Consider the following 14,138-nt stretch of genomic DNA (forward strand, 5'->3'; position numbering starts at 1 on the left):
AAGCATGAGCAGTATGTCAGTTGTTATGCGCAGGTGATCGATTTTATTTACATTAAAACAAACATGTACAGACATAGAAGTTCTCTGTCAGAACTGTGCCCATGTAAGGAGTTCAAATTTGTTTTGTTTGTTTGTTTGTTTTAGGTAGTTCTGAATCTATCTAAAATAGTTCTGTTTTATCCATATGTGTATGTTGCATGTGTGTATATATCTATATATATGCATATATATAGATATATACACATACATATATCAATACATATCCCAGTATGTATACATATATGTGTGTACTGACTGCTTGACCAAGTGTGTGATAGATAGAGTGAATGAGTACAAGTGTGTCTGGTACATAGGAGACAGTGAATATAACTATGTTGAAAGAATGTGTGTGTGTTTGTGAATTAGGGGGTCTGTTTCTGATCCTTACAACTCCACTACAGAGGTGGGGAAGCAGATGGTAGAATCCTGGCATTTCATGTTGGCAGCCATCATTTAACATGCCTGTGTGGATTCTGGATAATTGGCACTCAACAGTAAAAAAATGAACTTTGAAGAACTGGAGAGCCTGCTTCTTGGAGAGGCAGAAACACTGCTATGGAAGGAAATTGAAAGGCACCTGGTTGCAAGCATTTTTCATAACTGATGGTATGAAACTCTCTTTTTGGATTATAGCATCCACTTGTTTATGAGGGGGGGTATTTGTCATTTTGAGAGCTTTAACAGTGGGTAAGCAGTGGATAAAATGAGGGGGGGGTTTTCTTGGCCTATTTTGGGTATAGTATTAAATAGTATATTTCTAGAGAGGGTATTTGGTACATGTAGGTTGTGAGAAAGTGATGTTCATGTATTTAGTTTTTTTTGAGTAAATTTTTCAAAGAGTTACATTCTGGGACATTGGTGGTAAAATTGTTTGGAGGAAAAATACTTGACAGTTGTCATTCCACTTTATTATAAGCAGTCATTTCTAAATACAAATAACCCAGTATAGACATAGGGCTTATGCCAGGCACTGTGTTAAATACTTACTTGATACTCATAACATCTCCATAACAGAGATAGTATTTGTTTAGGCTAGCGATCTTATGCTTCTCTTTTGCCTGGAGCAGTCATAGATTATGCCTGTTGTCTAAGTGTATTATTAAAGCCTCCATTTTATTCTCAAAAGTGTTCTGGTTTGGGTGATAAATTGGTTACCATTTCCGTATCCCAGGTCCAAGAGAATAGATAATAAAGCTGGTTTTCAGAGGAAGTATATGATTCTGAAGACCCATGTATTTTTCAGTAACAAATTTCCTGTTACTTTATTATAAAAAGTAAATGTAGATTTTTACCTTTTAGTTATGCTTTATAAATGGATATCTTGGTCATTCCAGCAACCTTTAGGTTTTACTCATGCCTTTTATAGAAGGTGTCTGATATCTTCCTCTCTCCTCTCAAAAAATAATGACTTGCCTTTTGTTGCATTTACTGGTTGTCTGGTTATCTGGTTCCCAGAAGTTTCTTGTTCTATGGTGAAGGGACAACATTAGTTCTTAGTATATGGGCCCCTCTTAATGGGCACAGACATTTGGCAAAGATAGCTCTGGAACAGACGACAGATGTTCTTACTGCTTAAATATGTACGGTGCACAATGTCGCTAATTTGTTTTCCATTGTTTGCAGAGTCCCTGGATGAGATTTGAAGAAGTTTGTCAGTTAAAAGCAAGAAGACAACTTCTAAACAGAAAGTTGCAGCATGGCTGCCACTACCATTTGTCACTGTGATATGCTCTTATTTCACCATAAAATTCCACAAGCAGCAAATACCAGCCGTGGTAGAGGGGAGGCTCAGTGTGGGTGATGGCTTTGTTGGACCTGTGACGTGAGGATTAGGGGTTCCCACAGAAGGGTTAGGACATATTTGATCTGTTACCCTGGATATTCTTCTGAGGTACTCTGCTGGAGTAGATGTTAATTGTCTATGGCAAAAGAGTTGGGGAATCCAGCCAGAAGTATCTTAATGCTGATGATGTTTGTACAGGGAACATTCTGGTGAGGAATTGCAAACAAAGCATAGTATCAGAAAGCATAGTGAAAAGAGCCATAGAGGCACTTATTCTTGTTGAATCTTTGTGGGTATATTATACAAAGCTGTTTAAAGATACATTTAAAAGTCTTAGTTGACTCTTTTAAGAATGTATTTCTATTAGTCAGTATAACTGTTTCCTTCAAAACAGATTTTTCTGTTTGTATGTTATACTTACTATTACTAGCAGTTCTTAGTGTTGTTTTTTAGAAGCAGGTTGTTATCATCTGTTAAAGGCATTCGGCTGTATTTTATGATAAATACCAAGAATTTCATTAAGATGATCTTTATTCTTAATGCTCTGGTTTTTCTTGGGATTGCTGATACACCACTACATAAAAGAAGACATAATTCTTTGGGAAAATGCTGTTTCTAAACATATATTTATTGAGATGGTATTTTAGCAAAATGCCTTATTTTGGAAATTAGTTGGCAAGTTATATTGTTAGTGGTTTTCTCAAGTAAGTTGATTTTTATTATTAAAAAACTTCTTGTTTGATAATGCCTTTTTTTTTTGTTGTTCCTTTCAGTAGTATATTTGAGCAAGTTTTTAAAAATTTTAACACATACCTTTCTGGGTATTCTTTTATGGGATGACTTTTCTACATTTATTTTTTGGGTGAACATTTTCTTGATACTTGTTTTTAAAAGAGGTGATTCTCTTTCACCATTATTAGTGAAAAGGCTTTATTTTAGAAGAATTAGCTATGTTATTTAAGTAAATATTTTGTTTAATAGTATTTCTTGGACTGTTAACATGTTCTACATATTTGAAAATTTGGAAGCTACTGAAATACCAAAGAAAGGTTACTCAGCATTCCACCAGAATTAAGATTTTGGTGTATCTCCTTTCCACGCCTCTACCTGTGCCCTTTTCCCCAACTCTTCAAAAACAACAGCCACCACCCCAAGAGATAGTTTTGTGTTTAACTAGTGCTTTCTACAGGTACTGCCTCCTGGGGAAAAATTGTACTGTATTATTTGTTAATAAACCTTTTGACATCTGCAAAGAAAATGCTGGTTCTAGATTTTGTGTGTGTGTGTGTGTATTTAATGGTGTGATGTGTATAGAATATTTTCCATGGTATTATGTCTTAAATTTTCTTTTCATGATGAAATCAGTTACCCAATTTGTTCCAAAACTATTACTGATAATCATTGTCTTTTAAGCCACTCTGCCTTACCCATTCTTGGATCATCATTCCAGCTTATTCACAGACTCTAGAAGTCACAAATGATTTTAACCTTGTTGGGAATAGCAACTTCTAAGACATAGTCAGGATTAAATGCAGGAGTGGATTAAATTGTTGTTAATGTACTGTTCAGTCTTTCCTCCAAAAACAGGAAGTTGTAGTCTTATTCCACTCCCTCTACTCCCATCATTCTCTGCTACTCTGGCTCATCCCCATATACTTAGCTTTTTGAAAAAGAAATTCCTGACCCTTGCCCATGCTTTAGAATTTGCCAAGTTCTTTGACTTATTTTTGGCGTGGACTCAAATGGCAGGCTTGCTGATAGCTCTGATACAAAGAAAATGAAATGACTATAGGAGAGAATAATAAATAGGGTTAGGGTTTAACTCTACTAATGCATCATAAATTATAGGTATTCTGTTTTCACATATAATGTTTTCTTAAAAATATGCTTAAAATTTTCTTTGTTTTCTTAAAAATATATAAAGTAAATAATAGACTTCACATTGTATTTGAAGTTAGGAAGTGGGGAGTACTCAACTCAAAAAGTTTTAAGTCCCTTTTTACACTTTACCTTGTAGGCATACTCTTCAGTGACTATTTCCAGCATGTTCTTTGATTCTGTTGTCCTTAGCACTTAAATTATTGTGCTAAGTGAATTAAGGATCCAGTTGAGACTGAACATATCTGCTTTGGTGTTACCTAGTGATTCCTTGCTACTCACCCCAAGCACATTCAACTTAACTCGTGCTGAAACTTAAACTCCATGTTCATTGTTCTATCCCTTGCCCCTAAAACAAATACTTAATACACAGAAGAACTAAAAGAATATTTGTTGCATGAATGAGTGGATTTATCATTGGCTTAATTGTATAAGATTTGAAGTATAAAATTTTTATTAATATCAATCCTTTGTTGATTTATTTTTACTTTGTATATCAAATTATAATAGCATTAACATTTTACAAGCAGTGTGATACAAATATGATGCTGTTGCTGAAGCTGAACTTTGGGATGACAGGCAGCATTGTTATACAGTTAAAATGTATAAGTCAGTTAATTTAGATAACTATTGATTTGGCCCTGGAAAGGCCAAATTCAGTACTTAGGTGTAAGTTTGGCTACTGGAAGTTTTTGAAGTTTGTGATGGAGTGTGTGTATGACAAAAGGTAGGATATGTGAATGTAGCAAAAATAGAAAATTGAGGAAAGACCTCCATATTTTAAGAAGTTCTGTTAATGGGAGTGCTCTTACTTTGAGTGAATTATAAAATATTATAATCTTAGACTAATACCAAGAATAATTTGAATACACTTTATCTAAAGTGAAGGATTTGTTAATATTCAGAGAAGTCTGTTTACTAGTAGTACCTTCCAGTGTGAGATTTTGAAAATATGACTTTTGTTTAAATCATTCCTATTTCATCTTGTTTTTATTTGTTCAATGCTTGGGTGACCTGAGAGATGTGAAAGGTCTTTTGTGCTTCAAGAATGCAAATTTGAGATGATATGGTACTTCTTTTGGAACCAAGGAAGATAATAGCCTCTGGAAGATTGTTAGATTTAGAGTGCTCCTCCATATTAGGGGAGGAGAGTAGGTCATTTATAATATATATATGCATATGTATATATCAGGTAATCACCAGGGTGGCCTAATACTAATAAATAAAAACGTTTCAGATTCATTCATTCTGCTACACATTTATATAGCAACAGCATTGGGGATCAACACTGGAAGCTCTTTAAATCATGTTGCCATGTTTTGTTTCATTTTGCAAAGAACAGAGTTTATTGTATGGCTCAGGATCTAGCCCTCTGAAGCTGAGGGAAGTGAAAAGAGAAATTTGACAACTTGGGCTAAAACCTCATTTGTGTGTGTTCGCTGGGAAGATTTAGATGCCAGCATCGTTCTAGTAATTGTCTTTGGATTCATTCTTTGCAATATAGTATCTTATGAGTCCTAGAAACATCTATAAGTACAAGCAACTTCTTTTGTGACTTTAAACATCTTTATTATGCTGTTTATTAAATGCCAGATTAAAAGAAACAAACTGCAGTTGACCCTTGAACAGTGTGCTGGGGAGGTGGAGTGTGTTAGGGGCACTGACCTTCTGCCCAGTCACAAGTTCATGTGTAGTTTATAGTTGGCCCTCCATTTTAGTGGTTCCTCCTTATCCACTGTTCCACATCTGCTGATGCAACCAGCTGTGGGTCATGTAGTACTGTAGTATTTAGTAGTACTGTACTGAGTATTTTAAGTAGACCTAGGCACTTTAAACCCTTGTGGTTCAAGGGTCAACTGTGTGTGTGTATACACTATATGTTACAAACTCTCTCTCTCTCTCTATATATATATATATATGCTTACCCTGTATCTACTTTGTCTATTAAGAACATTGTGACCTTGGGAAATTACAGATTCAAGAATTAGAGGTGATCAAAATGCAGTTAAAATCTTTGTCTAATATTATTTCCACTTTTATTCTTTTAGGTAAGCAGAATTTTATATAGTTTCTGTACAGCTTTCAAACGTTCTTCTAGACAAGTATCTGATGTTAAAGACTCAGTTATTCCTACCCCCGACAGTGATGTGTTTACCTTCAGCGTCTCCTTGGAGGTAAAAGAAGATGATGGAAAAGGAAACTTTAGGTGAGATTATTTGGAAAAAATAAAAATTAGTATTGTGTCTGAAATATAACATTGACTAATATATAGGTTGCAGAAACTGTACACTGTTGTTATAAAGCTTTAGGATGATACAGAAAAACTTCATTGGTGGATGCATGGTTCACGTTTGTCAGGCTTTTCAGATAGTTTATGTAAATTATTTCCTTGATATTTTAAAATACTGATATACTTACTATAGAAAAATTAGTAAAAGTAAAATTAGAATAAATTTTTATGGTCTTGTCAGCCATATCACTTTTTAATTATTAAAAATAATTTTTAGTATTATCAAAATTTTAAAATTATTTTATCAAAAATATTTGATACTAGGGTGTATTTTTTAAACTTCTTATTTTATATTGGAGTACAGTTGATTAACAATGCTGTAAAAGTTTCAGGTGTATAGCTCAGTGATTCAGTTACCTGTATGCAAGTTTCTATTCTTTTTCAAATTCTTTTTCCATTTAGATTTTTGCAGAATAATGAGCAGTGTTCCTTGTGCTATACAGTAGGTCCTTGTTGGTTATTTTAAACATAGCAGTATGTACATGTCAATCCCTACTATCCCTCCCCCTCCATCTCCAGAGTGTATTTTATACAGTTATATATACGTATATATATGTAGTTTTTTCCTTTTAACTTCATGATGTAAGAATTTTCCCATATTTGGTTGCATCATGTGGGATCTTGTGTTCTGGGCTCAGTAGTTGCTGGATGTCTGCTCTCTAGTTGTGGCATGCAGCTTTAATTGCTCCATGGCATGCGGGGTCCTAATTCCCAGACTAGGGATCAAACTCGTGTTCCCTGTATTGCAAGGTGGGTTTTTAACCACTGAACCACCGGGGAAGTCCCTAAAATATTTTTAATTAGAATTGTTTTTAATAGTTGTCAGTAGTATTTTGTATGATTTGACCATCATTTAATTAGCTATTTCCTTCTGTTGTATATTTGGAAAGTTGTTCTTTAGTTCAAAAATAGGCAGATAAATAATAAACAGTTACACTCTTATTGCTTACCTATGTGCCTTTACTTTGCCTTTGTTTCTGACAATAATTATTAGGTAGGTATTTTATCACTTTTTTTAAGTTATAGAAACTGAGACTTAGGTCAGATAAGTTACTGAAAGTATTTTTCCTTTTCAGGTAAGACAGCTTATATTTTAAACACTTACTGTTTTAATAGACTAATTCTTAAGAATTGTCAGTCTGCCCTAGGCTAGAATTTAACTTACCCTGATCTATTCCTCTCTGTTCACCTTTTATTTGTATTTTCTTGGATTTGTCAAAGTCATCTCTAATTCTGGATGTTTAAAAGTAAGCTTTTTTTCCTCACTTGTTTTGCCTTGGGTTTAACTGTGTTAAAAGCATTCATAATCATATAACCAGCTAAACCAGAAATATAACAGTCTTAAATAAACCACGTTTCCAAATTTGTTAAAATTTAAAAACTAAAATTTGAAATGATGTAATTTAAAAAGTTTTGATTTAAAACAAACTTACGATTACAAGGGGGAAAGTGGGGGGAGATAAATCAGTTGGGAGAATTGGTGTTGGCATATGCACACTGCTGTATGTTAAAAAGACAACCAATTAGACCCTACTCTATAGCAAGCACAGGGCACTCTACTCAGTACTCTGTAATGACCTACCTATATGGGAAAAGAATCCAAAGAAGAGTGGGTATATGTATATGTATGACTGATTCACTTGCTGAACACCCGAAACTGATACAGCCGAAGTTTGGATTTACTTTGTGTCAAGGTGAAAGTTTGATATATCTTAATAAGGTTGTTAAATACTCTTGTTTCATTCTAACCTTGAAACAGATGACCTTTTTATTGTTTTTAATTATTGACCATTTCTGTTCTTTTTTGCATTTTTCAGTCCTGTGCCTAAGGATCGAGATAAATTTTATTTCAAATTAAAACAAGGAATAGAGAAGAAGGTTGTGATTACAGTGCAGCAACTTTCTAACAAAGAATTAGCTATTGAAAGGTAAGCAGCTTGCTCCTGCATACTGTCAAAAACTTGTATTGACATCCTTGCTGTCTCAAGAGACATACTATTGAATCTCTGCCGCATTACTTACTGTGGCTTTTCACCATGTTTCAGTTTCTCCATTTAAAAATGAGAATGAGAATGAGAATAATAATGTTTTCCCCACTTAAATAAGTTAGATGTAACTGGTTCATTGAAAGTCTCAATTGATGGGGGTAAATAAACATGAAATGGCTTTATTTTTTCAGTAGTAACTGTTTCAATCCAATTGGGCTTTTTCTTGCTCTTCCTTATTTACGTATGGGACAGACACCTTCCCTTCTCAATCATTTTTGTTTATTAAAAAGTCCATTTATTTACTGAGATTTTAGAATCTTTAAGAGATTTGTCTTTTAAATATATAAACACACGCATACATACATACACATGGGTGTGCATGCATTTATACTTTTATTTCTATGTTTAATTTTTGTTAGTAGATATTAGCAATGTTTTAAACTTTTTATTTGGAAGAAACTTCAAACATACAGAAGAGTTAAAATAATAAAACTAGTACAGAGAATACATGTATATTCAGAATCACCTACTAATAATATTTTATCCCATTTGCTTTCCAAACATTTTCTCAGTCTATGTCTCAATCTTTCCTTCCCTAGACACACACACACACACACGTATCATCTTTAGTAAACTTATTTTCCATAGAATACTTTTTATCTAATCTACTATTTGTCTCTAATTTTGCCAGTGAACCCAATAATGTCCTTTCCCCCCATCCAGTTTGGGATTCACATTAGGGTCAGATACTGCGTTTAGCTGCCATACGTCTTTAGGTTTCTTTAATTTTGAAAGGTTTCCAGAGTCTTTGTCTTAAAACGTGGACATTATTGAAGAATACGTCTCTTTTCCCTCTTTTTAATATGACTTTGCTCAATTTGGACTTATCTAATATTTCCTCATGATTAGATGCAGATAATTTATTGCTGCATAGATGATTTCTCTCCTTCACAGTGTATCACATTTGGAGGCTCTTGACAAGCATCTGTCCCTTTCTGGTGATGTTAATTTTTGATTTCCAGCCAAGATGTCTGATTTCTTCACTGTAATTCCTTTTTTCTATTCCCCCCCCCCCTCCTTTGTATCTAGTAAGCAGTTTGTTGGGAGACCCAGGAGAATATCTTGCTTCTCATCAAAATTTCCTCTTTGGTTTTGCTTCTCATCAAATCAAAATTTTCTCTTTGGTTTACCTTTCATTCATAATTCTTGTCTGATCCAATCTTTATCATGATGAATGTAAAGTGGTAATTTTCCATCTTCTGCATTTTCTCTAGGCAGCCCTTGACATTTCTCCTGTAAGCCAGACCTCTCCCGTTTTTTCCATTTATTACTGTTTGTTTTTGATATTGACTCTTGAATTCCCTCTCCCCTGAAATAGTTCATGATTCACTGTAGTGTTTAATTATCTAGGTGCTCAACTTGTCCCAGAATTTGCCAGGAGCCAAGTCAAACCCTTTGTCCTTGAAAAATGCCCTGAGCACTTCCCTTCTGGTGTAATAAAAGGCATTTCTCTTTGGTATAACAAAGGGCATTAACCAGTTTGTAGTATATGAATAACACAGGCAAAGAAGTGTTAGGTGTTGAATAATATGACTTTAAACAAATAGTAGTTACAGATATTGAGGTTTTATGATTAAATATGTTATGCCTGTACTGTAGAGGCCTGTACTATGCTTGTATATATAGCAGTCCTTCCTTTTACAAATGAGAAGCTCCAAGATGGATTAACTTGAATACAGAAATCTTGAATATAGGTAAAATAGTTGAATGCCTATTTCTGTTTTCATTGTTAACTTAAACATTTATACATACATTTAAAATATATTGTATATAATAATTACTTAGAAATGTTGCCTTTGCCCATATTCTCATATTCATAAGACAGCTTAATTCAGGCTCTCCTCAATAATCTTTGACATTAATGCCTTCATCATTACTTAGCTACTTTTTGAGTAACTTTAAGGCATTTTTCCAGAGCATAGTATCTCAACTTCTGCCTAAGTTGTTTGAGATGAAGCACTTTTTGAATCATATATATTGCTCTCATTAGAAATTTTATCTAAACCAGATGTACCCATTGTATAACAGTAGAATAGTTAAAAAAATTCATTCCATGTATAACTACTTAATATATTGCTTTTATTTTAACATAATTAATGTAAATGATAATATCTAACAACCATGTGTTCATACACTCAGCAATAATTACCAAATTTGTTGGTTTTTTTGCTTCTTTTTTCACACATTCTGTCAGATGACCTCTAAACATCCAAACTAAACTTGACTGAGATTGCTTCTGGCTAATGGGACTTGCCCAAACAATACTTTGTTCAACACAGCAGACAGAATTTCCTGTGACGTGGAGTGTTTTTTAAATACTTGAATCCCCCCCCCCCTTTTTTTTAAAAGAAACCCTTGCTTTTTATTGGATTATATTTGTGTTTAAATCACAAAATGTGAATAGTGGAATTCAAGGTGATCCAGTAGGTGGCAGTCTTGTCAAGGGAATTCTTAACCTCAATTTTAAGCACTGTTGTCGACAGAGTTCATTTGTAGTATAAAGACATCTGTGTTAAAGTAAATACTTCAAGTCACATAATTTTGGCTTACCTTCTGAGATGGAAAGTGATTTATCATTTTTAAAAACAACTTCTCATTATGTGAAATTTACAACATACACAAAAGTAAAAGAATAATACATTGAACCCCAATGCACCCATCACCCATTCTGGATGCTAATTTGCAATATTTTGGTTTTTTAAAATGTTAATTTTTATTATGAAAAATTTATTTATCTGTGAATTCAAGTTCAAGGATTCCTTCAGTTCAGTTCAGTCGCTCAGTCGTGTCCGACTCTTTGCGACCCCATGAACCGCAGCATGCCAGGTCTCCCTGTCCATCACCAACTCCCAGAGTCTACCCAAACTCATGTCCATTGGTGATGCCATCCAACCATCTCATCCTCTCGTTCCTTCTCTTCCTGCCCTCAATCTTTCTGAGCATCAGGAAAACCAGTTCTGTGTAGTTACTTAGTTCTTCCTTAGAACTTTCTCTGTGCTGAGCACTGTTCTAGATGCTTCCTATGAGGTGTAGATGCTATTGTCAGCATCTTTTCAAATGAGTCAGCCCTTTGCATCAGGTGGCCAAAGTGTTGGAGTTTCAACTTCAACATCAGTCCTTCCAATGAACTGATCTCCTTTAAGATGGACTGGTTGGATCTCCTTGCAATCCAAGGGACTCTCAAGAGTCTTCTCCTACATTTCAGTTCAAAAGCATCAATTCTTTGGTGCTCAGCTTTCTTTATAGTCCAACTCTCACATCCATACATGACTACTGGAAAAACCATAGCCTTGACTAGACGGACCTTTGTTGGCAAAGTAATGTCTCTGCTTTTGAATATGCTATCTAGGTTGGTCATAACTTTCTTTCCAAGGAGTAAGCGTCTTTTAATTTCATGGCTGCAATTGCCAGCTGCAGTGATTTTGGAGCCCAGAAAAATGAAGTAAGCCACTGTTTCCCCATCTATTTGCCATGAAGTGATGGGACTCGATGCCATGATCTTAGTTTTCTGAATGTTGAACTTTAAGCCAACTTTTTCACTCTCCTCTTTCACTTTCATCAAGAGGCTCTTTAGTTCTTCACTTTCTGCCATAAGGGTGGTGTCATCTGCATATTTGAGGTTATTGATATTTCTCCCGGAAATCTTGATTCCAGCTTGTGCTTCATCTAGCCCGCGTTTCTCATGATGTACTCTGCATAGAAGTTAAATAAGCAGGGTGACAATATACAGCCTTGACATACAAGGATTCCTTATGTGTAGATAATTGTATATACCATTTGGTCTTGACTGCTTTGTAGGCAAGTTCAGTTCAGTTCAGTCTTTCAGTCGTGTCTGACTCTTTGCAACCCCATGAACCGCAGCATGCCAGGCCTCCCTGTCCATCACCAACTGCCAGAGTCTACCCACACCCATGTCCATTGAGTCGGTGATGCCATCCAACTATCTCATCCTCTATCGTCCCCTTCTCCTCCTGCCCTCAATCTTTCCCAGCATCAGGGTCTTTTCCAGTGAGTCAGCTCTTTGCATCAGGTGGCCAAAGTATTGGAGTTTCAGCTTCAGCATTAGTCCTTTCAATGAACACCCAGGACTGATCTCCCTTAGGATGGAATGGTTGGATCTCCTTGCAGTCCAAGGGACTCTCAAGAGTCTTCTCCAACACCACAGTTCAAAAGCAAGTACTTGTAGGCAAGTACTGTGTCATTTATCCCAGAATCTCCAATATCTAGCACCGTGCTAGGAACCAGTTCTGTGTAGTTACTTAGTCCTTCCTTAGAACTTTCTCTGTGCTGAGCACTGTTCTAGATGCTTCCTATGAGGTGTAGATGCTATTGTCTTCATTATACAGTTAGGGAAACTGAGGCTAGAGAGGTTAAATAGCTTTCTCAAGGTCATACAATCAAATACCAACTGCCACATAAATATTCTTACTCTGGTCTTTTTAAACATTTGTTGAGTAAGTGAGAAAAAATTGTAGAGTAAGTGAATAAAAAGTATGTAAAGATTTTATAAAGTTAGAGCATTGCCTAAATTCATTGTAATTTGTGGAGAGTAATAGAACATTGTACCTGATAGACTCCTAAGTTGTTTAGAGGATATGTGAAAACTGTTCTCATGTTTTGAAGATTTGTTATGTTCATGTTCTTTTGCTTTTATCAAACACTCCTGTTAGATTTTACATATTAAGCTTTATTTAGGAGCTGAACATAAGAAAAAAAATATTAACAGGCAACATTTATTGAGGACTTACTGTAATGGCCATTGTAAAATTTAATTGTCATAACAACATGTGAGAAAGATATTGTAATTATTACCCTATTTCTTTTTCAGAAGATGAAACAGAAGCTTAATGAGATTAAGTAACTCAGTCAGTTGGCCAGAAACTAATAGAGCTAGGGTTTAAGCCAAGCCATTTAACTTCTGAGTATATACTTTTAAAGACTGTACCCAATTAAATTTTGTTTATATGCTAAATTTAAAATTAAACCAGTTAGAATATAAATGGATTGGTATTCTTTGGTGTATTTCCAGTGGAATTTGAAAGGGAGAGTGTACCTGGGGCATTCAAGTGATTGCTCAGTGATTTCAAACCCAGGGACACCTTGCCCTGGGAGAAAAGCTGATTGATTTGTTCAGGAGAAGACCAACAATAACAGCTGTGGGGTGAAGGCAAGATGATTGTAATCTGAAATGTGTGAGTTGAGCAGCCTAAGCCTAATTATTGAGAGGTTCCAGTTAAAATGTCAGAGCAAATCCAATCAGGTCAGGCTCTTCTGGTGTTTCCAAAGTGGAGGTGGCAATCTTCTGTCCTTCGCCAGCTGATACTTTCATGAATTTCGGTCTCACCATGTGTAGAAATACTGCAGAGATTTTCTTATATACCCTGGAATTGATATGGATTTTTTTAAAGCTTTGTCTAGTATTTGAAATACACTATATAGATGATAAGTAGCATTATTGTATAGTAACCACTTCGATGCTTTGATGATTGTTGGTTATGCTGCTACTGATGCTAAGTCGCTTCAGTCGTGTCCAACTCTGTGCGACCCCATGGACAGCAGCCCACCAGGCTCCTCTGTCCATGGGATTCTCTAGGCAAGAATACTTGAGTGGGTTTTCATTTCCTTCTCTGTTGGTTATGCCAGCTAACCAAAAAGTGAGTAGGAAAAATTTGTTTTTGTTGTATTTGTTTTCTGACTAGTTGATTTTTGCTAAGTATTACTTTTTAATTTGTAATAAAATGATTCAGGGAAAGTAATACCATACATGTTTGGAAAACTGACCTCTTCACAGTTCCCTAACATGAAGTGGAGTTGTAATGATGGTAATTTCAGACTTTGTGGAAGGTTAGTTGGGGAGAGATTTTGGCTTCATGGTTTTATGTCTGTCAGATCACTTTGTTCCCAGGGATCTGCCCTGATGCTTGATGTGTGAATCAGAATGAAGTATTGATATAGCAAGCAAAGTGTAATTACTAGATTTGTTGTAAGTATTCAGCTTCGTTTGTACTGAGTAACATAGGCCGTTACTGCTAGGAAGAAAAAATTTCCATGGGTTACTACTCGTGTCTGATCCTAATTTGGGAGAGTAAAATCGTTACAT

General features: G+C 35.1%; 1 protein-coding gene across 5 annotated transcripts in view; it reads left to right on the top strand.

Annotated features, from left to right (window-relative positions):
• RABGAP1L (RAB GTPase activating protein 1 like) overlaps nt 1–14,138 on the top strand; it is a 671,327-nt gene that overhangs the window by 88,488 nt on the left and 568,701 nt on the right. For all 5 annotated transcript variants that reach the window (XM_043922777.1, XM_043922776.1, XM_043922778.1 and 2 more), the window contains 2 exons: nt 5,749–5,906; nt 7,808–7,918. In XM_043922777.1, the coding sequence (XP_043778712.1) occupies nt 5,749–5,906; nt 7,808–7,918 (269 nt within the window). The remainder of the gene's footprint in view (nt 1–5,748; nt 5,907–7,807; nt 7,919–14,138) is intronic.

This window comes from Cervus elaphus, chromosome 14 (genome assembly GCF_910594005.1).
Source record: "Cervus elaphus chromosome 14, mCerEla1.1, whole genome shotgun sequence".
Taxonomy (NCBI): domain Eukaryota; kingdom Metazoa; phylum Chordata; class Mammalia; order Artiodactyla; family Cervidae; genus Cervus; species Cervus elaphus.